The 25051-nt window shown below is 39.5% G+C and overlaps 1 protein-coding gene across 3 annotated transcripts in view; it reads right to left on the reverse strand.

Moving 5' to 3' along the window:
• Positions 1-5100: 5100 nt before the first annotated feature.
• PDLIM3 (PDZ and LIM domain 3) overlaps positions 5101-25051 on the reverse strand; it is a 30972-nt gene continuing 11021 nt past the window's right edge. Inside the window, exons 3-8 of one of the 3 annotated variants that reach the window (XM_061404186.1) lie at positions 24792-24876; positions 17022-17089; positions 11161-11424; positions 9547-9677; positions 7231-7342; positions 5101-5813 (exon numbers count right to left, since the gene is read on the reverse strand). In XM_061404186.1, coding sequence (XP_061260170.1) covers positions 5624-5813; positions 7231-7342; positions 9547-9677; positions 11161-11424; positions 17022-17089; positions 24792-24876 — 850 coding nt within the window. In that variant the 3' untranslated portion in view covers positions 5101-5623. Of the gene's footprint in view, positions 5814-7230; positions 7343-9546; positions 9678-11160; positions 11425-17021; positions 17090-17454; positions 17643-24791; positions 24877-25051 lie in introns of all 3 variants that reach the window. The other 2 variants (XM_061404187.1, XM_061404188.1) reach the window with 2 other exon arrangements.

The raw sequence follows: 25051 nt of genomic DNA on the forward strand, positions 1-25051 counted from the left end.
CTGTCCAACTCTTTGTGACCCCATGGACTATACAGTCCATGGAATTCTTCAGGCCAGAATACTGGAGTGGGTAGCCTTTCCCTTCTCCAGGGGGTCTTCCCAACCCAGGGGTCAAACCCAGGTCTCCCACATTGCAGGTGAATTCTTACCAGCTGAGCCACAAGGGACATGGTAAATTTGGGCAATTGTCATAAGGTTAGTGCTTTGGTCAGTTAGTGCTTTGGTCAGGGGAACTTACGTCTTGGATGGCTACTGGACCATCTCAAAGGCTACTACGTGCAAATGCAAATCTACAGCCATCTTTAGCTATGTTTTAGAGTTAATTTTAACCTGATTTCATCTATATAGGAGAATAAACCCCACAACTCACTAAGAATAGCCAGTAGCTTTGGCTCTTAGGAAGTTGATTGCTGCCTTAGGGGACTTACAAATAGTGGTGTAGTGGGGACACTCAGAAAGTGGAGTTGATCTGCCTGTACTAAAGAGATAGAGGATTATCAAGGGAGCTTGAGAAGGAATAGATATAAGGGAAAGAGAGAGTTTTAGCATGGTGGAGAGTATGTGAGCATGCATGCAGGCTGAGGAGTCCATGACACAGAAAGACTGAGTGGGAAAAACAGGCACCCTCTGTAAGATGCACAAACACAGCCTTATCTAATGGAAGTGCCTCATTTCAGAGAAAGTACATTCTCTATTTCTTCAGCCTCTGTCAGAGAGCCAAGTTCAGTATCATCATCTCTACAGATCGGACAAACCTTCCTAAGGTCAAAGAGACTGTTGGTCCGGACTTCCCTGGTGATCAGTGGTTAAGAATCTGTCTGCCAACGCAAGGGACATGGGTTCGATCCCTGGTCCGGGAAGATTCCACATGCTTTGGGGCAACTAAGCCCATGTGCCACACTATAGAGTAGTCCCCTCTCACTCGCAGCATCTAAAGAAAACCCATGTGCAGCAACAAAGACCTGCTGCTGCTGCTAAGTCACTTCAGTCATGTCCGACTCTGTGCGACCCCATAGACAGCAGCCCACCAGGCTCCCCCATCCCTGGGATTCTCCAGGCAAGAATACTGGAGTGGGTTGTCATTTCCTTCTCCAATGCATGAAAGTGAAAAGTGAAAGTGAAGTCACTCAGTTGTGCCCGACCCTCAGCAACCCCATGGACTGTAGCCTACCAGGCTCCTCTGTCCATAGCATAGTCAAAAAAAAAAAAAAAGGAGAGAGAGAGACTTGGTCCTTATTGGTCCAGATCATGCCCATTACTCTATTCCTCAAGTTCTTTTTCCAACTTTCTTTTCCCATATATCTAGAATTCCTGCCCTTGAAGTCTTTTTTTTTTTTTTTTAGATTAAAGGGCTGTCTTCAGAACAAAACACAAGTATTCGATTTGACATAAAGGGGGCAGTAGAAAATTAATAGTACTTGTTAGCGGCAATTAGTCTTTTCCATTGGCTGGCAGAAGCAGCGCTGGAATCAAGGACTGTCTTCATGTGGAGGAGCGACAAGGTTTGAGACATGAAGCAGGGTTCCGGAAGGGTCAAGGCTGAAAGCCTCGGGAACTCAGCCGCATCTGGAGCCCAGATGTGTGAAGGGGTAGGCGGAACAGCATGTGCCCCAGGCATCATGGTACACAAAGCAGGCTCTTGCATGCAACATTGGTAGCATAAGCTTGGTGCTTTAGTGAACCACAGATACACATGCGCTTTGGCATATATACACACGACAGGTAATTCACACTGGTAATTCACAGGTAATTTTTCAATCCCCTCCACTTCAGGAAAGGAGATAAAATGGGAATTTGATCTCATAAGAGGTAGGTCTGAAACTCTGCAACATATTCTTGCCCTTGGCACAGAAACAATTTGTATATAATCATTTTATGTTCTTCTGAAGTGTGATTAATAACATTACTACAACATTTGAATGAAAGAAATTATGATAAAGCAACCACTTCTTATAGGTGCTTTGTTTTAACCTTCATCACATGAAGCATTCTAGCTAGCTTGAAAATGTCAGTTTGTAAATATAGCCAATGTATTCAAAAATCCATTTCGTTGGGTTCAGTGTCAACATATCTTACTTGGTAGCGGGTCAACCAAGTATTGAGTGCTCTCCAACATGAATAGAAGCTTAAGACAATTATTTTGAAATATTCATGTAGATCAAGTAAATGGTTTATTTGCTTGAATTATCTGAATGCTCTCAATCTTTCTCAAATTTTGTTTTTGATGTTTAAGATTCAGATAGCACAGCATAAGGACAAAAAAAGCAAAAGAAAGGACATTAGGCCATGATGACATGGTAATAAAGAGTAATGGTTATAAAGTAGTAGTTTCTCAAGGCTAGAATCAAATCTGTTTAAAGGACAGCTTGACAAACTTTTGCAACTCAGGTTGTTAGTAGAAGAACCCCCAAGCTCCATCCTGCCTATCTTGGAATGTTCCTGTGATAGACAAACTTTAGATTATCTTATGTAGAGATAAATAAACTGTTTGCATATCATATTAGCCATTAACTTTACTTTGCTTACACAGGTGCAAATGTATGTGATAACCAGAACTGTTTTTTATTCAAACAGTTGTCCCATTGGTAGAGGGTGTAGCAACTCTATCCTGGGTTTACTCTGAAAAAAGAGCAATTTAGTTAATCATGAGCCTAGAGTTCTTAAACAGATGATTTCATTGATCACTGCTGGTTTTAATAAGCTTATGAATATAAAAACAGTGACTAATCTGTTTTCTCCAAAGATATAGTATTCTGAGAGCTAAATAAAAACGGGTTGGCATTCTTTGTTTGTGGCATGAATTCCTATATAAGCCCAGGTGTGAATTCATTATTGAAAGACAAAGTGTTAGTACGGGGAGAAATATTGCTTTCTTATTTGTTTACTTTTTTAAGAAGTTTTAATTCCTTTCCATTATAACATTGCTATTTTCACCCTGTACTTTGTATGTTTTAAAATGATTTTTATATTGCATTCATTTCTATGGGTTAATTGTCATAAAGTTATCTTTATGTTCAAATTCTAGATTTAATCATCAAAGAATAATTTTAATTAAAAATAATGGACATGCGATTTGAGAATTTGCTTCGTAAGCCTTGGGGCTTCCCAGGTAAAGAATCTATCTGCCAATGCGGGACACACGAGTTGGATCCTGGGTAAGGAAGATCCCCTGGAGGAGGAAATGGCAACTCACTCCTGTATTCTTGCCTGGGAAATCCCATGCACAGAGGAGCCTGATGGGCTACAGTCCACGGGGTTGCAAAGAGTTGGACACGACCTAGTGACTAAACAGTAATAATCACAGACCTTAGTCACATAGACTGAATTAGCAGCTTTAAGCCATATGGCTGCAGAATTTCAGATTAGAGCCATACTACTACTATTTTTCAAACCGTACTACTTTTCCCCCTCATTATTGAACATCTGAACTTAAGAACTTCATTATAAAATATGTAAAATATAATTTTAAGGAAAATACTGTCTGATACCTAACATAAAGTATGCATTAATGTATAGCATAATGTCTAATGTACACTTTTCTTCTCATGAGTCTTTCATTCTTATTTAACTTCTTTTTCAACTTTGCTTCCTGACTCCAGAGATGCTGTTTTACTTTCTCCAGATAATACGAGGCAAACTTCCACTAGGAAAGGCTATGGGTGTGTGAGAGAGGGGCAGAGAGGAGACACAGTGGGGATTAAGTGCTTCTCAAACAGCTTGTCCATGACCCTCCTTATCATTAACCCCACCTTTATCCTCTAGTCTAGAAATGCCTATGTTATCAGTTCCCTCGCCTTTTCAAGATTCTGGGTTGAGTCTTCAGTTTTCTCCATTGCTGCTTTGGATTTTAACTTTCTCAGGTTTCCTAAATCAGTTACCACTCCTTTGCTCTCTAGCTTCCAAACTTTTAAGATTATATCCTTCCCAGAAAAAAAAAAATTTAAAAATAACATCTGAACCAAAAAAGTAATGTGTTTGAATACAGTCATATCTTTGATCGCATCGTTTTCTATTTTCTTGGAATTGCTCCTTGAACGAATTTGTGTTTTGGTGCAGGGGTTCCAGTTTCCATCTCAAATGGCCCGAGGGGTGGGGCAGCTGTTCTGTCTTGTGTCACTAGTTCAAAACCCCAGACTGGTCAGGGTCAGAAATAACCAGAGAAGTGTAGGAGAATCCCAGAGCAGTACAACACAGGCCCTGGTTTCCATCTGGGACAATAGGAGGGTCCTTGCTCCCAGCCCAGAGGCAGCAGCTGCAGTCGGGTAGACATGGCTTTGTGACAAGGGGGTGAGACAAGACCGTCCCCACCTCCCCAGCCTGCTGGTTCCCATGGTTTATACTTGGAGAGGACGGTTTCGTAACATCTTCTTTGTCCCCAGGGACGAGCTTGGGAAGTAGGTAAGACATGCACGTCAGGGGGCATTGCCGTGGCACCACCATGGTGAAGGGCAAGGTGCCTGAGCTGAGCCAGGGGCCAGATGGGGTTCGTGTCTGAGATGCAAAGAAACCATGACTCCACAGAAAGCTGAGCAGAGACTTTTGGAGGTGGTGGTAAAGCTGGGCTTGTTGCCTGGTTCCAACTATGTTGAGAAAACAGCACGAGTGGAACCATGGATTTTCAGCAGAGAATACAAGCAGGACCCCAGGAGAGCAGCAACCCCTTTCCTCCCCAGAGGGTCCCCTGAATGTCTCCTCTTGGAGGTGCCATCTTTGGGAGGAGAAGATGGTGGTGGTGAGCCTTGAGAATAAAGAACTAGCCTTGATGGAGTCTGAATATTTATCTGAGAGACATTTAAAATGAAAGAGACTATTTCAAAGCAACAGAAACTGTTTTAATCTGAGACTGTATCACCTTTAACTAGCAAATTTAAAACTTCCCCTCCAATCAGCAGAAACTGTGGGCTCATAAGAAAGAGCAAATGAGTTATAAAAATTAAAGAAACCAAAAAAAAAAAAAAAATTAAAGAAACCATATTTTTTTCCTGAAAATATCCGAGTTGTCACTCATGTACAACCTGAGTTGTACATGGCAAGTTAGGACTGGGTTCCCTCATTGGAATGTTGATTTTATCTGAATTCAGCAAGTGCCACTTCATTAGGTATTTTTAAAATATTTTATGTATTTATTATGTTATGTTGCATTCAGCAGTATGACTGAATATGAAACTAGAGAGATCTAGAGAATTTCTCCCTGACATGCACTGTAATTGTTGAAACAAATAACAGACACTACAGGTTTTGTTAGAATACAAGATTGTCATTTGGTATTTACTAGAATTGCAAAATCAGCTGGTTAAGGAAAGACAATTGGACTCCCCAAATATGTTGATGTTTACATGTTTGATGGTCATAATAATATAAATGTAAACTGTGGAGAATGACAAGAAAAAATTATTGCTTTAAATGCCATTAAGTTATTGCTAAGCTCCCCCCCAAACAGTTGAATGCATGTTTGTGTTACAGCAGGCAGGTACCTCCCATTCTTTCTCCTAAAAATACAGTAAGTGTCTAAAATCTTGGTTCTAGATTTGGCGTCAGCACTTTGCTATAAATCTGCCCCAAAGCCATTAATACCAGCCTGTGTGGGTGCGCGTGGGTGTGTGCGAGCTCGTTCTGCCAGGACTTAAGCTTTGGGATAAAGGGTGACTGTGTCATAGCCCTCCGGGGGCCTCATGCGGGCCCGGGCGTGAGTTTCACAGTACAGCTCCCCCTCCACGAAGAAGTAGCCCTTCTGTTTGAGGTTGAGGTTACAGTCGGCGCACACGAAGCACTCCGGATGCCGGTATTTGTCCCGCGCTTTCACAACCGCACCACTGGTGGGGAAAAAGGAGACCCTCGTGAACACACAAACACACACATAGAGCCAAAAACATGACCCAAAGGGAGACAACACTATAGATAAGGCAGGTGTTTCACATTCAGGAAAGAACAGCTATAAAACTGGGCGCAGCTGTGGAACTGATGCAGTTGCCAGGGAGAGCCAAGACAACAATAAATCTTCATGGCTTTCTCTCCATTGTTCACGTGTCAATGTTTTTCAGATTTTTTTTTTTCAAACAAATTTTCTTTTCTTTTTTTTTTTTTAGAGAAATGATAGGATCTTACTTCATGATCTCTCCCCATTGTTTCTTTGGAAGCAGGAGAGATGATGCAGATAATCCTCTGCAAAGGAATCGGATTGTGACCAAGGTTGTTGTCTATACAACCAAAGTCCCTCTGCTTAAACTGTCTAGCTTGGTGGTCCAGCGTCCACTCTATGGAACACAGAACAGATCAAAGGGCAGAGATGGAATTTTCATGGGTGGGTACACTTGCATTTTGACAGTAAACTGTTAAAAGAGTGTACTCCAACTTTGGAGCAACAGTTGTTCGATTGGCCAAAAAGAATCCTTTCGGGTTTGTCCATTGCGGTGTATGGAAAAGCCCAAACAAACTTCTTGGCCACCCCAATGCTTTAGGTAACATCACGACCTGTCCTGTGTTACGAGGTCCTCTCTGCCCCCAGCCCCCTGTCCTGCTAGTTTCTGTCTCCCAGCCCCCTCTGTGCTATAAGCAGGCTTATCTCCTTCCCCCACCCTCCTGGGATGCCTCCTGGGTGACTCGACTGATAGCTCCTCAGTGTGAGAGCTAGTGACAGGGGAACAGAAAAAGGGGATGGAAGACATGCTCCCACGGGCCAGGAGGTGGAGGGACTGAAATGATCTGGTTCACCTGAAGATCTGAAACTAGCAAGGATGGCTATTTACACCTAAAGCCCCTTAAAATGGAAGCTGACTTTGTGTCTAAAAAATCATATTTCAGTATTTGTGCAACTTTAAGAAATCGACTAAGGATAATGTGTTTTAATGAACAACTGGATGACCCCCATATTTGTTTTCCTGGGTTTATACAGAAAAGGAAGAATTCAAAGACTATGCATCAACAAAGGGAGGGCTTTGTGAAGTGAAGTCATGATTCTCGGAAATGACTTTTAGGATATACTTCTGGGGCAGTTTCCTTTCATGAACATATACCTGAAATTATAAGTCAGGATTTCCACCTCACATTCTATGCTAATTTGGGGGTACACCTAAAGGATTTCTGGTCAGACTGCCCTAAATGTTGTGGACATTTATATTTCAGTTCGCTGAATAGAAATTTGTTTTTTGTAAAACTTCAAGTCTCTTTTAGAGGAAATAGGGAACTGACGCCAAGACTGGTGGTGAATTTGGGGTTGAAAATGAAACTTACACGATGCCACTCCCGCATTTGTCACAGAATGGCATCTTCTGCGTGCCGCCAGCACCGCCGTGGACTTTTGTAACTGGAGCTCTCACACTCCGAGTTCCAGCAGGACGGTCATCTGAAATACAAAGTGCTTCCATTTATGGCCAGGGAGCAGCTGGCTACGGTTTATACTTTGCTTCTATTTTAAGGTGTGCACTTTAACCTGAGGAATTCTTAGCCTTCACCCACAATATCATTTGGAAAGAACCAGGATTCGTTCAAGCATAATTTATTCTGAAATGGGACCTTACAAAACGAAATTAGTTAAAAAACTGTTGTTGTTGTAGGGAGCTGTTACAAAATGCCCAAAGGAACAGAGAACATTTTGCATCTTTCCTTTTTAAATTTTGGGCTCCAAAATCACTGCAGATGGTGACTGCAGCCATGAAATTAAAAAACGCTTACTCCTTGTAAGGAAAGTTATGACCAACTAGATAGCATATTCAAAAGCAGAGACATTACTTTGCCAACAAAGGTCTGTCTAGTCACGGCTATGGTTTTTCCTGTGGTCATGTATGGATGTGAGAGTTGGACTGTGAAGAAGGCTGAGCACCGAAGAATTGATGCTTTTGAACTGTGGTGTTGGAGAAGACTCTTGAGAGTCCCTTGGACTGCAAGGAGATCCAACCAGTCCACTCTGAAGGGGATCAGCCCTGGGATTTCTTTGGAGGGAATGATGCTAAACCTGAAACTCCAGTACTTTGGCCACCTCATGCAAAGAGCTGACTCATTGGAAAAGACTCTGATGCTGGGAGGGATTGGGGGCAGGAGGAGAAGGGGACGACAGAAGATGAGATGGCTGGATGGCATCACTGACTCGATGGACATGAGTCTGAGTGAACTCCAGGAGTTGGTGATGGACAGGGAGGCCTGGCGTGCTGCGACTCATGGGGTCGCAAAGAGTCGGACACGACTGAGTGACTGAACTGAACTGAACTGATACATAGCATAAAATGGACCATCTTCGCCATTTTAAGTGTGTAATTCAGTAGCATTAAGTATGGTCACAATTTTGTGCAACCATCACTGATACCTATTTCTAGAACATTTTCATCATCTAAAACAGAAACTCTGTAACCAGGAAACATTAACTCTATATTTCACTCTCCTTCCAGACCCTGGTGACCTCTATTATACTTTCTGTTGCTATGACTGGACTATTCTAAGGTCCTCATATAAATGGAATCATGCAATATCTGTCTCTATGTCCCTGGTTTATTTCATTTAGCAGAATGTTTTCAAGGTTCATCCATGTTGCAGCATATATCAGAATTTTCATTCCCTTTTAAGGCTGAATAATAGTGTACTTTATGGATATATACCACATGATGTTTTTCCATTCATGTGTAAATAGACATTTGGGTTGTTCCCAACTTTTGGCTGTTGTGAATAATGCTTCTGTGGATGCTGGTGCATAAGTATTGGTTTGAGTCCCTGCTTTCAGTTCTTCTGAGTATACATCTAGGAATGGAATTGCAGGATCCCGTGGCAATTCTCCTGTTTCACTTTTTGAGGAACCACCATACTGTTTTTCCCAGTGGCTGCACCATTTCACATTCCCCATCAGCAGTGCACAAGGGTCCCTATTTCTCCACATCCTCACCAACACTTAGTTTCCATTTGTTTGATAATGGCTATACTAATGGGGCATTTTGCATTTCTGTGCAACTTCTGAAGGACAGTATATATCTTTTGGACATGGAAAACCATTGGTAAGAGCATAAACTCTGAAGACCCCAGGAGTGGGCTGGAGACCCAACTCTGTTTCTTACTGGCTGTGTGGCTTTGTGCAAATCCACCCTCTCTATGCCTCATTTTCTCTTTTGTTAAATAGGGGAAATAACAGCTCCTACCTCACTAAGTTATTGTGGGGATTAAATGATCACATGTGAAAAGCAGCTCAGCACAGGATTTGGGACTGTGCTGTTCATTCCAGTGTTGTCTAAAAATTTGATGATTATGATAGCCTGGGATATGGGGGAGGCTGAGAAATCTTGCAGTATTTTATGATCAATAAGCTGAACTAGCCCTTGACTACTGAGATAGGATTTATCTTTGATGCTCTTTTACCATCAAGTTGGTGGCTCCTTAAATATGCTCTGGATGTTCTCCTCCTAAACCAGGCAACACCAAATCCTTTTACAGCAAAGAGTCATTTGATGACTGATGAAAATCAATTTTTAGACTCTCATTCCCATTATGCTTGCTGCCCTCCCCTCCCCTGACCCTTGCAATAACCTCTGTCAACAACGTCTCAGCAGACATTCACGGACTGCTCACCAGCGCCATCGTTCACTAGTTCCTGGAGCACCCTGAAGGAGCCCGACTGGCGAGGCTGGGTAGGTTCATTGCGATTGTCATGGAGCATCCGGTACACATCTGACTCGGGGGGCACGGAGGCTGTGGGTTCACTGAAACAACATGCCGCGGGAAGCCGCGTCAGGAGCGTGCATATGCGCAGGAAGACACAAGATATCAATAAGCAGTGACTGCTGTATTTACAGCATCTCCCCAACAGAGATTCCGTATTCTCAAGTTAATCTCTATTACAGTTAAGTATAATGTGAATTCACACGGGTTGCCTTAAAAAATATCATTGATTAACCTGGGGTCACTTCAGCACTTCTCCATGTGCAAGAATCCTTTTGGAGGGCAACTGAAACGTTGTTAGGAAATAGTAATTTAAAAAACAATGCGTGCGTCTGATGGATATATAATTATAATATGAACAAAATTAACCTTTTAGAAATAAAAGACCACATACGTGTGATAGAAAGTGCATGAGTGAGCCCAGTTTATCTCAGTCATAAAGATGTTAATAAAATTCAGATTCATTTTTGATATTAAACCAAAAGTGTATGGTTTAGTTTTGTTAACTCTTGAATCAAGGTAACATTTTGCCTGTAAATGGAAGAATTCAACTTCCCAGTGTTTGAAAGCGCATAATATAGTGTCTTTCACACAGAAGTCAGTTGTATAGGCTACTAAATAGCTACATTATAATTCATTTACAAAAATGATAGATGACTTATTTTAATAAACTTTCTACAAATATATTCATGTTGAACAATAAAAAATGCCACAATAAAAATACATGTCAGGCACTGTAATATTTTACTATTTTGTCATTTAATTGCATTATCTAGAAAAGGTAGTTGCTATTTGCACAAATTTTTATTACCGATATCATATTTGGAAATAATCATCTTACCTATCTGAAGCTCCTTGCAAATGGCTTTGAAATACATTATGCTATTATTATCTTATCCCAAGGACTATCTTTGGGATATTGTTACATAACACTTGTAAGCATTATAATACTTTATAATGGTTCTATAATATTGAAAGAAGTAATAAGGTTTTATCTTCTAATAAATCTTTTTAATTGAAAAGTACTTTGAACAAATATGAATAAAGAAAAAATTAGTCAAAATAGAGACCAATGGAAATTAGATATCTATATTAGTAGCCTGAGATATTTACTTACAAACTCTTACTCATGGCAAAAATAATTAACTCTTCCACAAGATGCCATTAGAAGAGACAAAAGATATCATTTCTTTTAAAACTTCTCTGAACCTCCCATCCCTTCCCCAGTTTTTGATACCCAAAGAAGAAACACAGTATCCCAGATTATAAATCACTTTTGAGAAGTACTGTACCAGACATTTGCAAAGTACATTGTGGTTTTTCAAAAGACATGTACATTTCGTCCTGCCATGATTTCATTTTATTGCTGTCACATAAAACTCTGCTTGCTTAATTTCTCAAATCACCATTATCACAAGGCCTAAAGCTTTCTTTCGATTAAGACAATGCTACAAGATAACAGTAAAGTCGACATTGCCCATGTGTTTAGTTAATATGCCCACGGTTCAGAAAGGCTCTTATTACCTCATCAAGGGTGTTTCCCCTAGAGCTGTTGAAACCTGACCCTGAAGTGTTTCCATAATATTGTCATCTGAGTACAACTGCATGGGAGTATTAAATTGAGCGTGTACAATCTTCACACCAGGAAGTTCCATTTCCAAAGGAATGTTAGGGGCCATCTTAGCAGCAACTTTCAAGTCACCTGGGCAAATAGTACTAAGAGTACTGACAGAAGAAGGGGTGCTACGCCCACTGCCGCCATCAACACCGGACGGAGTGCTGCATCCACTGTGTTAATGACCACGTCACACACAAGACGACACGGGAACCAGAAAATCCAGACAGGGGAACACAGAGAACAAGTACAGAGAGGTTAAAAGTAAGAGGTGAATTAAATCAAATGGAAAAGAAATGTTTGTTTCTGGCTAGAATTTGTTTTAGAAAGGGAACACTTAAAAATTCACGATTGAGAAAAGTTTCACAGAATTAAGATACCGGTGATACCGCATTTCTTGGCTCTGCTGTACTATAAAATATGCTCTGCTAGGTGAAAGCTTCATGGGAAAAGAGTTGTGTATAAAGGAAGTGGCACAGGGGAATTGCATTAGCTGGAATCCTTTTACATTTCTGAGCTGCAGTATTTAAAATATTAATGAATGATCCTACACAAATAGTAATATGAATATGCAGTGTGAAGATCCAATCAAATATTTAGGCTAAACATTGCAAAATAAGTATTTTCAGAAATATAGTTGGGCTTAATTCAAAGTAATTGGCAACTTGAAGTTATCTGGTAAAGATTCTGTTTTACGACATTTTATAAATATTTGTTACTATTTTAACTTTTTCTATTTAGTTCTCTAATTTTGTGAAGACTACACTTTAAGAAATTGGTGACTTAATATAGGTCCTAGAAATAGCCAATAAATGCTTGTCACCTTGAAATTAATAATTAGAGAGCAAATAAAGTGATCTCAGACTCTTTGGATGCAACTTAGGGCTAAGATATGTATATATATTTCTTTAATACATAGCTATTTTCTTGCAAAATTTTGAAAGCACATATATATTTTCATGCATATTTTTCATTTCCTTTTAAAGTCAAGTCAAAGGAACTTACTAAAACATCAGAAAGGCCAGTCATGCAATTTTAAGAAGAACTACAGAAACTTCATATACTCTATGAATAGAATTCTCTACAGATATGAGGTTAGTTATAACTGACATGCTGATGACTAAAAGTCATTTTTATACATGCATTTTAAATGCAGCATGACAAATGCATTTTTTTGAGAAATGGAATATATTGGTTTTTTTTTTTTTTTTAAAGCATAGTCATTTAAGACAAAGCCAAAGGAAACATTAGTATTGATGTCAGCTTCTATCATGTCTGCAAGTTAGTGTTGCTGTAAACTCAAGGCAGAGAACAGTTTACATGGCGTGTTTATCTCAGTCAGTGTTCCCTTAGGGCTCAAGTATGGCCCCTGCCTGCATTTACTCTTCAGGGCTATTAATGTCAACCTCAGGCCCATACAGAGAGCAAAAACTCCAAACCCAATATATTGAAGATTGATTTTGTTGGCTTCATCAGTGTTGCAGCCTGGTTAGTCTGGGCAACCCATGTCACTAAATAAGTTACAAAAAATTTTTTTGTGTTGTGTTATCCAATTTGACCTGCACAGACTAAATGAAGCAGGTTAATATGAACGTGATCCTTCACTTCCTGGCTGTTGAGAACCTGTTTGAAACTCAGTCAATAAATTGGTTGATCACACACAAAAATATCAAGTGGTTTATTCACCATTTTCATAGGCTTAACACTATACTGGTTGCTGAAATTGACTTCAGTTGATAAAAGAGTAGAAATGAAATTTCAGTTAGAGTGCAATTCAGTCAGGATCATATTGATTTGACCTCAGTATAATGAAGTTTATTAAATTGTAATTTAGGGGTTTGAGACACTGAATTTCAGTATTGGGAGACTGGAGCTTAAAATAGTGAACCTTTTCCACAAGCATTTTATAACTACCCTGACCTTACTGTGTTCCAGGCATGGTGTTAGATAGTGGAGATGTAAACTATGGTTAACTCGGAACTTACAGATAGAACTTATTTTATAGTTTTAATTAATATAATTTCCCCCCTATTATTAGTGTTCTTATATACATGCATGTCTGTGTATATAATTTTGTTTAAGCAGAGATTGTGTCTTCTATTTCCTAGTTTCTTAATCATTCTATTTAAGGGCTCATGTCTATCTATTCACATAGGAAATAAAACCTAAGCAAATGACAATTATCTTTTTTATACATTTCTGGAACGATTTTAAACGAGCTCTTGAACTGATGCTTAAAAAATAGTGTTCATGGACTCCAGTTACTGTGGAGATGATCATGGGTCAGCATGACCTATTCCTGTGACTTGGAAAGGTAGATACTGCTGAAATTTCATGACATTGAGCTATTGACTTGGCAACCTGTAAGGCTGATGATACACTCAATTACTATCATACAACTGGATAGATCATTAGACACAGAACTCATTTCCCTGCTGTGTATATGGACTTTTGGGGACATGCTTCTAGATGTAGCTTGTCCAAAAACCACTAACGGGATTGTATTTTATCACTTGGATCTATAAAATGCCTTGCTGAACTTTTAATGTTAGTTTTGGCTTTAAACATTTACATATTTTCATATTAAAATACTTTTCTTTTAATATGGGTCAGTTATGATGAAACCATGAAAAGAACCCTAAAGGCAATGGCACCCCACTCCAGTACTCTTGCCTGGAAAATTCCATGGATGGAGGAGCCTGGTAGGCTGCAGTCCATGGGGTCTCTAAGAGTTGGACACGACTGAGTGACTTCACTCTCACTTTTCACTTTCCTGCACTAGAGAAGGAAATGGCAACCCACTCCAGTGTTCTTGCCTGGAGAATCCCAGGGACGGGGGAGCCTCGTGGGCTGCTGTCCATGGGGTCACACAGAGTCGGACACGACTGAAGTGACTTAGCAGCAGCAGCAACTAGTATTAAGACCCAGGGAGATGACTATATTGGTATCTCCAACTTACATCTGATTCAAAAGTTGTTTATTAATGGTGTACTTCTTGCTTGATAAGAAGCCACTCAAAATTCCACCTTGATGAAGAATTATTTGGCAAGAACAAGAAATTCGGAAGCTAGAGCAAATAGTGAGGGGCCACAGGAAGACAGGGAGGATAATAGAAGCTATTTTAGAATTTTTTAAGGTTTATTTACTGGTACCTATTTTTTAAGCAAATCCTTTCATATCTGGTTTTCCTCTCCCCTCTTCCAAACTTAGCTAGATTGAAAGGCACCTTACGATAAAAAAATTATGAGTAGCTTGTCATTGTCACCATGTTTGAATTAAATGAAAATATTAAAGAAGGGCATTATGTGCCTGAATCTCTGACTTACCCTGAATTTTGCTATTAAATGTAATTGGTCTTTAGCAGAAGCAAGATTTGTGTTACTCTAATGTATCATTTTACTCAAGCCTCGTGTAGTTCTATAGCTCATGTTAGTGAGCTTACATTTATGTTAACCTCAAAAGAATGCAAGTATATCTGTTTTACTATGCTTCTTTAGGAAGATGTATGTATATATATTTATTCAATAGTAAAAGAGCATTTTAACTTCTAACACAGTTTTTTTTTTTTTTTATGTTATTGAGAGTGGGGTTGGAAAACTGTTGAATGTGGGGAAATAGAGAAGGATGTAGAGGAGAATGAAATATGAAGGAGGAAAAAACTAAAAGAAGCCAAAAAGGATTGTTCAAAGTTGCCAGTATGCAGGAGGAATAACAGCTCCTGATTCTTCTTGCTAATCAGGAAGTCTAATTAGGCACTCTCGAGATTTTGTTCCTTTATTTAATTAACATTTGCTGAGCATTTACTGTCCTAGCCTCATTTCTTGGTAGTGGAGATACAATATGTTTATATTCTAGCGGGGTCAGATGTCTTTAGTAGTCATTGCCTTATTATTAATAGCATCTTTCTCCAGCTCTTTTACTCCATTTCCTCTTTCTGAGTCTGATATCACAAAATTGGCTTACTTTGAGGTCATTTTCTGGCCCTGACTCTAGCTCATGGAAAGGTCTGCACATGGAAATCATATATCAAGTGATGACTGACCATACATGGCAAGCAGCATAAACTCAGATGTCTCCAGGGGCCACGAGGGTCACACATATATGAAAATGGGCCAGGTGTCATATGCTTGGGAGTTAAGGGTATTTTGCCAAGATGGAGAGTAGATGTTCCATCTTAAGGCACTGACCTAAATTCTGTATTTTTAAACAACAGGAGGGTTAAATAAAACATTGTGAATTGACTCCACCTACAGACAAGCAATTGGGACACCTGATGTAGATCATTGTTCACTGATCTGTTAGGGTTGATCCAGCCTAACCCCCACTTCCTTCCTCTGGGCTGGTTGATGGAGCTGAGGTCAGAGGACTTCAGGTTTCCTGAAGTCACTGTTTCCTGATGTGGCAATACAGGAGGCTCATTTCTTTCCTCGTAAGTTGGAATTTAGTCTCTAGAGAAGATTTGTAAAGGATCGTCTGACGATGATCTGTTTCTCTGACAGACAAGAAGAGATCTTGCTCATTATTATTCCAGTCTATGCACAGTTATCCATGAGGGTTACCCAGTAAATTTCCCTCCCTACCAACTCTCTCTTTATACTTATTTTCCCCAAGTGGAAACATTCCAAGTGGCCCCTCTTCCTTTGCAAGTATCCATGTGTATGTGTGTGTGTATGTATGTGTGTTAGTCTCTCAGTGTGTCCAACTCTGCGGAACCACGGACTGTGGCCTGCCAGGCTCCTCTGTCCATGGAATTCTCCAGGCAAGAATATTGGAGTGGGTGGCCATTCCCTTCTCCAGGGGTCTTCCCAACCCAGGGGATTGATCCCAGATCTCCTGCATTGCAGGCAGGTTCTTTACTATCTGAGCCACCAGGGAAGCCACACAAGTATCCATGTGTGAAAGTCGCTCAGTTGTGTCCGACTCTCTGTGACCCCATAGACTGAAGCCCACGAGGCTCCTCTGTTCATGGAATTCTCCAGGCCAGAATACTGGAGTGGGTACCCATTTCCTCCTCCAGGGGATCTTCCCAACTCAGGAGTTGAATCCAGGTCTCCTGCATTGCAGGCGGATTCATTACCATCTGAGCCATCAGGGAAGACCAAGAATAGTGTGGGGTGGGTAGCTTATCCCTTCTCCAGGGGATTTCCCGACCCTGGGACTGAACCCAGGTCTCCTGCATTGCAAGCAGATTCTTTACCAGCTGAGCCACCAGGGAAGCCACACAAGTATCCATAAGAATGCAAATTTATTTTTATGTAAGAGCTAGAATGAGTGGGATTACCCAGCAGGCTCTGATGACACAGTGAGAACTAGGTGCTGAGATGGGATGAATGGACTGCATCAAACACAGAAAGCTGCACCAGCCTTTCCACCTTTGCCTCACCTGCTTCCTTACTCGCAACTGGGGGCTGGTTTTCATGTTTGTTCCTGCTGACTGGGCCATCTTGCCCTGGGACAGGGTATGTCTGCTAACTTCAAAGGTCACTGTGTTCTGGATGGGATTCTCAGAGCAGCCGGGGTATCAGTTATAAATACACACAGCGATTGCATAATATTTCACAGCTGTATAATCTTGTCAGTATTTACTCTCAGAAATGGAGGTGAGTTGGCTGCTAGTCTCTGCTAGGTGAATTTGTTTCTTTTGCTTTTGCAGTAAGCTTCAAAAAAGAGAAAAGTCACTCCAAACACCTAAGAGTTATGTATCTTGGTGATTAGTAGGATTTATTAAGGAGGCATGCACTCCACACTTCACCATCTTAAAGCTTATGACCTGCTTCGGCCTGGGATTATGAAAGGTTTGGGCCGAACGTTGTGCTTGTGTTCAAAGTAGTTCACATCCTGTAAAAACAAAGCGTTAGAGAGCCCCTCAGTGTAGGATTAATAGATATATATATATTTTAGATAAATTTAAATGCACAATTGTACAGAAAGGATTATTTATCACCAGATATTGACATGAGTAAGAAGGGTGATGATGGAGCCAGAGCGATTTCTTCCTCTCAACCATCTATTCACTAAACGTTCAGGAACTGGCAGACTGGACCCTAGAACCATGTTCTAGATGCTTGTCTTTAAAAGAAAAATCTGATCCGTGCCTTCAGGAAAGTAAAAATCAAACAGCAAGAGCTGGACTTTCGAAAGGAAAATCAGCCTTACTGTCACCATTGAGAGCATGGCAGCCAGAAACCAAGTGGAATACTTACTTTTGAGGCGAACTAGGGATGAGCCCCCGCAGCTGCCCGTGAAGTGCATCTTGTATATTGCTGGTTGAATAGAGCCCAATGGGTGAGTTATAGGAAGCGCTCACTACCTGTCTTTTGTCATCAATGTTTGCTGCTGCAACAAAAGGCTGGGCCCTTCTGTTGTGTGCGGCACCAATGGGTTTGAACTCCTGTACAATGGCAGACAAAATACACAAAAGCCACAGAATGCACAACAAAGCCGTTAGCGCGCAAACCAACAGCATCGCTCTTGTTAATCAAGGCTTCTTTATCCACTACGAGATTAATGGCAGGGTTAAAGGAGGACTACATTTGCCATGAACTTCATATGTGTTGTGAACGTCACCATATGTTAAGGTGCAAAGGAACTGATATTATTTGAAGTATAAAATAATGCAAATATTGTACCTGTCTGCTCGCTTCTGACTTCATCTAAGAAAGTCTCATAGGACTCATTTCAATCCAGAAATTTTGTGTCAAAAATAAGATTTTTGGCTTAGAAAAATGATTCTATGTAACACTGTCTTAAGTAGAACTTAGATAAAATTTCTCTTAACATTTCCCCCATTTTAGGAAATGGGAGACTAAATCAATCAGAAGGGAGTGAACATTTATGAATAACTGTCCTGCATCATTGTAACTAATCAAGTCTTTTTTTCCTGTTTTTTCTTAATTCCTACAACAAACAACATTCTTAATTTGCATTGAGATATAACCTTAAATGTTGAAAAAATAATAGAAACTAAAGGACTTCCATTATGAAAGAGGAAAAACATTTACAGAAAACCCTCCCTTTTTATTGTGCTGATTCCATGTTGTGGGTTCAAGTTTACTCTAGTTGCAGAAAGACTTCAGTCAGCAATTCAGAGACAGTGAATGTAGGTGATTTACGGAAGCATTTTCACTTTATTGCTCAGGGAAAAAGAACAAACTTCAATCCAAAACTCTGAGTTTGAAACATGCCTGAATGATCTGAAACTCTGTTATTATCTTTCAATGTAGGAATCAAATTTTCCAATTTTTATACAGATGGATAATTTTGTCAAGTCACTAAACTTTTTCTTCTTCTAAGCAACAGAAGAAAACCAAAAACCAATGCTAAAAGACACACAACTGATTCTCTTTCAAACTTTCTCATTTGGCAGAATTAGTTAAGATCCGTCTTTACATTATGGCATCCCACTCCAGTACTCTTGCCTGGAAAATCCCATGGACGGAGGAGCCTGGTAGGCTGCAGTCCATGGGGTCGCTAAGAGTCAGACACGACTAGGCGACTTCACTTTCACTTTTCACTTTCATGCATTGGAGAAGGAAATGGCAACCCACTCCAGTGTTCTTGCCTGGAGAATTCCAGGGACGGGGGAGCCTGGTGGGCTGCCATCTATGGGGTCACACAGAGTCGGACACGACTGAAGTGACTTAGCATAGCATAGCATTACATTATTTTCACTCACACATTCACATCAACCTCCTTTACTTTTGTGACGTCACCGACAGTGTTTCACAGAGATCTCAAATAGTACAAACATTTATGATTACTTGAAATGTTAATGGAGACTATTTTGATTTAAAAACTAAAAACATCGAGTAATATTCTTATTTGTGTCATTTTCCCCTTGTGATTATAGACGAGTAAGGTGTGGGAGTGTGCTTTTTAGAAAAAAGCTTGTGTTCCTTTCTTAGGGGTGGAGCCACAGTTTTGCATGGATTTCGGGGAAGGCCGACAACTTACATCAGGGACCCAACCAGAACAATGCTTCTTCTTGGTTCTCCTGAGCAGGCAGTCATCACATACACTCCCTGTTCCCCCACTTAGGCCTGTTGGAAAAAGCCCACTTACAAAGTAGCTGCTGCTGCTGCTGCATCGCTTCAGTCGTGTCCGATCTGTGGGACCCCAGAGACGGCATCCCACCAGGCTCCGCCGTCCCTGGGATTCTCCAGGCAAGAACACTGGAGTGGGTTGCCATTTCCTTCTCCAATGCATGAAAGTGAAAAGTGAAAGTGAAGTCGCTCAGTTGTGCCCGACTCTTAGCGACCCCATGGACTGCAGCCTCCCAGGCTCCTCCATCCATGGGATTTTCCAGGCAAGAGTACTGGAGTGGGGTGCCATTGATGACAAGACAAATGGGGTGCAGCTTCAAACACTAGCCCTAACAGAGTCTTTGACTCCAACTGCCCCAAGTCTCATGATACCTGAAAATCTGTAGTGTGGTGAATAAGAGCTTTTCTCTCAACTACTTTGGACAGCATAGTTTAATAGCCTCCTGAACTTGAAGGTCTGTGATTCTATAGTATGATTGACTTGACTCATATCTTATTGATTCAATCTTTAATCTCCAGAATAATGGGTCACTGCCTAGGAGTTGGTTGAGTGACAATGTAGTTGCTGATATTAGAGAGAAGCATGATTGAAACAATCAAATATGGCTTTAGAAGAGTGCTGAATCCCAGAACATGTGAAAACGTGTGCAAAGATTGATATAGTGGTACCATCTGATTGCTTTGACTGATTTAATAATGAATTTGGATTGGCTGTGTTTTATGATTAACCATTATGATTAATCATTATTATGGCATGAAAAAAAGTAAATGGGAAAGAAATAATTGTAAATAATGACAATAGACATGATTCAAGCCTTTGTTACTTTGGATATGAAAAAAGACAGAAGGCTATTTGCCTAATTTAGTTTTGGTGTATTATAAATCTCTCAGGTTAATTAAAAGAGCATATAAAGAAGTACTGAAGGACTCAAGCTTTGTGGAATTTAGCTTTTTTTTTTTTTTTAAGTAAGAATGATATGCCTGAGAGATCTTGGTATGTAATATTGATTTTATAAAAAATTAGGTAACATAATGTGGTGGCTTTATGAGGAAAAAAAATCTCTGCCCTTATTTCTTAGTCTTAAAACGATAAATAAACATGGATGGCAACTGACCTATAAATGAGGCATCTTCTCTGAAAATATTTGTGCAATAATAGCCCCTAGTAGTACTTCAAAAAGCAGCACGTAAGTTAATTAGCTCCAAGCTTTTCGTTGCTATTTTCGGTTTTGGTTATATATTGCAAATGTCACAAAAGTGTAATTTGTTAAAATGAAACAATAAAACCCTCTCTCTTTTTTACTCAGATCCTAAAAGGAAATGTTTCTAATACAGGCTTCAAACATTTGTATTCAGGCTTTGCAAAGCATTAGTTTATGGGCTGCTGGAGTTATTCCAAAAAAGCACAATGAAGTGTATGCACTAAAGGTAAACAAAAAATTTAAATATGGCACAGAGAGGCAACATTCTATCCAAGTCTTACATCACTATCGATGGTCAAACAGAATCAAAAGATAAGACCAATTAGAAGCTTGCTATTCTACTTTAATTCCTTTTTATATTTTCCTGGAAAATCATTAGTAATGGAAAAATACTGTAAAAATTTTATCTAGCAGTTAATATAGTCCAGCTCTTGTGTTTCTTCTACCCAGACAAAAGCATCTAAATGATTCTTATCTCTTAGGAATTCAATAAGTAATTATTGCGATTAATTAGATTCTTCAATATTTTAAATGGTAGGATTTCATATTAAAGAATAATATTTTGAATTAATGAAATGCTAGAGCTGCCAGAGTGAAAGCTAAGTAACTTGACAGGGATCTGCTGACACTGGGAGAATGCAGCTCTTGACAGCAATCTCCCCAGGCCTTGAAATTACCTCAGAGATGTTGTCATTCAAAAAGAGTTCACCTTTCAGTCTCTTACTTGAATAAATATTTGGTCTGAGAACTGAGGCAATAACCAGCTTTGACACAACATGCCTGATACATGTGTGACAGTATGCAGAGCTGCTTATAAGAAAAAAACGGTGGCAAAATTAGGAAACAAACTATAGCAAGTGCTCAGATCAAGGTACACTTAGTAAATAATTGTATTTTATCATGGTTGAAATTTATCAACAATCCCTGTCCCATCCTCATGCTCACCCTTTAAATGAAAAACAAAACCACTCATATTTTCACTTCAGTGATCCGTTTCAAGTGTTCTCCCATAAGTCAGTGGGGAGGAGTTTGGGGAAACGAGGATTTTATGAAACCTTGTTTTGGGCAGGCTGCCATCCAGTTATCAAAACACTGCAGAATAAAGTTATTTCATGAAAATATGACAACTTCAAGCCTACTTCTGTACCCTACTTGGCTGTGCAGATAGTATGTTTTTATTGTCAAGCCTTTTATGGAAAGGATGCAGATGCAGTCTTTTCTCATTTAGAAAACAGCATTTTTATTTCTGAAAAGCATCTTTCCTGTCTTGTGATAACTACATTATAATTTTGAATAGTTCAGCTAATATTAAACAAAGATGACGGTAATGCCTTATTGGAGAATGTAACCTTTGAAGAAGGACAAAGAACTCTAACACATACCTTTTGTCCTTTTCTATACTTTATATAGAAAAATGCACCCATCTGCTCATAGGCATGTTCAGGATTGTCTAGAAGGAGTTTATCCAATGGCCAGGGCTTGATCTAAACAACCTCTAAAGTTTATTTTAAGCCTAAGATTGGAGTCTAAATTCATAAAATAAAAATTTAGCTAATTTAGCTATTTAATAATAGCATGGAAAAACGAAAAAAACCTAGATGTTAAAATTTAGTATCATTTATTACTATAACTGTATAAGAAAAAGTCTCCAAAGCTTAAACCTATTCCTAGGGGGAAAAGCTGAAAAAAAAATAATTTAACATTTTATTATTTGTGGCTGTACTTGCATGGTAGGGTGTCATGGTTTCCACCACCACCCCACCAGTGAATATATATTGCCTTTAAAATGAAAAATAGTGTTTTAGTTCAATAGCAAAGGTCACATAACTTACAACAGAAGTTTGACTTGGGTTGAGAAACAAGAACTCAACTAGTATATCACTCAAACGCAACATTTTACCATTCATATACAATGCCATTTTAAAGACTTACTGGCATTTGTTTTTCAGACTGACACACCTTTATTGCTCAGAAGGGGTTGCTTTATTTGTAGAGTTCTCATTTGGGGAAAGAAAATATATCTGTTTGCAAGATATTTCTTTGCATAACTTTGTGTTAATTTTTTTAGAAAAAGAAGACAACATAAGCACAGTTTGGCCGGTTCTTCAGTCTCAGTCTACAAGTTAATTCACTCTTTGATACTTATCCCTACATTTTGTTCCAGTTTGTGCCATGGAATTTTCAGATAGCAGAGGTTATGCTGAAATTTAGCTATATTTTGTAGGAAAGGTCTTTCCTGAAGTGCCAAGTTATGTGAGTTGGTCATGCAGAAATCTGGCTGAGGGTCATAAGGAGTAGGAATATTTTGGTCCTTTAGGGGAAGAACAGAAATGGTCCTTATCTCTGAGCTCTTCAAACAGCAGCCTCTTAGAGAGAGGGTGCAAGTAAGAAGTTAGTCATGACTCAGTCTAATGGAATGTTCAAAGGCTCCATCTGACTGACTTCTGTAGCCCTTAACTCAGTCTTCACCTCTTTTTTTTTTTCTTTTTAATAAAAACTATCCCATTCTTTATCTTTTCCCCATGTGTAGTATCATAAATATTTATATTGTCTGATCCCAAAATGCAGGACACATGTGCTAACAAATGATTGACAAGAGGCCAGGGTATTTAACATTTGGATTATCTTTTAAAATTAAGTCTTGGAATAACCATAGTCATAAATTAAAACTCATGGATCTGCAATAAAGAATAAAGGTCAGATAAGCTCCAAGTCTGGTCTGGGGAGATGATAGAAAAACGCAGGCTTACATCAAGCTCTCAGCTTACCCTGTACTTAATAAAATCCATACTTGCCGAATCATCCATGTGCCTGCGTGGGTGCTCCAACACGATCAGGGATCACTAGGGATTTGGTACTTTGGTCAAACATGTGTAGTTGGTCCCTTATTTTAGTATCAATGAAATCGGGTTTAAAAAATTAGGAGAAATTTTGAATAGAAATGTGCAGAAGGGTGCCGTACAATTTTCGATGTGTCCTCTACATGGATCAAGGAAATTCAGAATTCTATCCAGTTTGCCCTAGTGATAATAGGAGATGGGGGTGTAGATATATGCATGTATGTGAACCTTAAATTTCCTTCTTTGTTTGTTTATGTTTGTTTTTTAAAGCACCACATGCTCTCTGTTTTCCTGTGTTGCCTCTAAGTGATGAGCTGATGAGGGTTGGAGGAAGCAGGTGGGTTTGGGCATTACTGCCAAGGGCTGTCCACAAGTGACCGCTCTGCCTAGAGGACTTCGCTCTCACTCCTTCTTCCAACCTTTTCTTCTATCAAAGAAGATGTTGACGACAGGTGTTATTCACCCACCCACCTCTGACGCCAGGCTAAGCCGCCTTCAGCCTCTGTCACATAGGCAGCCTCCTATCTCACTGTCAGGAAAGGCCAGGAGCCCTTCTGATCGCAGCCTGGCAGGAGGGGGTGGGCCAGTAATAATGAGAGCGCCACTGAATTGAATCTCTCTAAGAGGAATTCAATATGCCAAGTTATTTTTATATCTTATTCTATTTCAATCTTTAGAAGCCCTATGAGACACATGTAATATGTACTCTCTATGTATTTCACCAAGAATGAAATGAATGGGGGCTTAGGCCCTCAAGTGGAAAATGTGAGGGACAAATTCAGGAGTTGATGATCCTGAAAATGGAAACCTTGCTGAAGCATAAATTATATTTTCAGTTCATTTTCATTAGATATAATCAGTTTAGTAGTGATACTTTTTTAAAAGGGACTATTCAAACTATGTCTGTCTGTCTCTCTAAATGTGGGGAGCATCTAACCAAGCAGAGGTTCCTTTTCTTGATTATACTGTCCACACAACACAATAGGGGGTCAGTTTAATTTCAGGTTTGTTTTTTTTTTTTGGAAATTTTGAAAGTTGACAGTCAGATAAGCATCAGATTATTAGATTAATTTAGCTTGTTAGAGTTGCCTGAAGGGAAAATCCTTTATCTTTTGTAATTCAGCTGCATAAGCAGAATATTATTGTGATTACATAATGCAAAACTCTCTTCCTAGAGTAAACTTAATTATAGAATGCCTGAACTGATAATTAAAGAAGGATGTAACCTAAGAGCTGGGTGAAGACCTTGAGGAATTGAAGGTCACAACAACTAATAGATTAGAGACACCTGTTTCAAATGGTCGACCCTTTTTTTGTTTTGCTTTGTTTTAACATCTTAAATTTCTTGGGTTACCTCATGGTCATTTGGCAGACGTCCATCATGAAAAATGAAAAAATAAGCAGACTGTACATAGATAAAGCCTCTTTTCCCCTAATTTAACTCCAAAATTCATACCTGTGGTTCTGATTCCAAGTTGATTTTGAAAGGATGAGCCTTTCCATCTTCAGTTACCTGTGGAGACCATAAGCGAGCTTCTGCCCTGTAAATAAAAATAAAATTCGTAAAGCCAAATTCTAATGGGACTTCTAATTTTAATACACTTTAATTTCCTGTGTTTGTGAATCCTGAAAACCCAACCATGCTGGCTCCCTGATGTTGAACTTTCAGCCTCCATAACTGTGAGAAATAAATGTTTGTTGCTTAAGCCAGCCAGT

The sequence above is a fragment of the Bos javanicus genome, chromosome 27, assembly GCF_032452875.1.
Source record: "Bos javanicus breed banteng chromosome 27, ARS-OSU_banteng_1.0, whole genome shotgun sequence".
NCBI classification, from domain to species: Eukaryota; Metazoa; Chordata; class Mammalia; order Artiodactyla; family Bovidae; genus Bos; species Bos javanicus.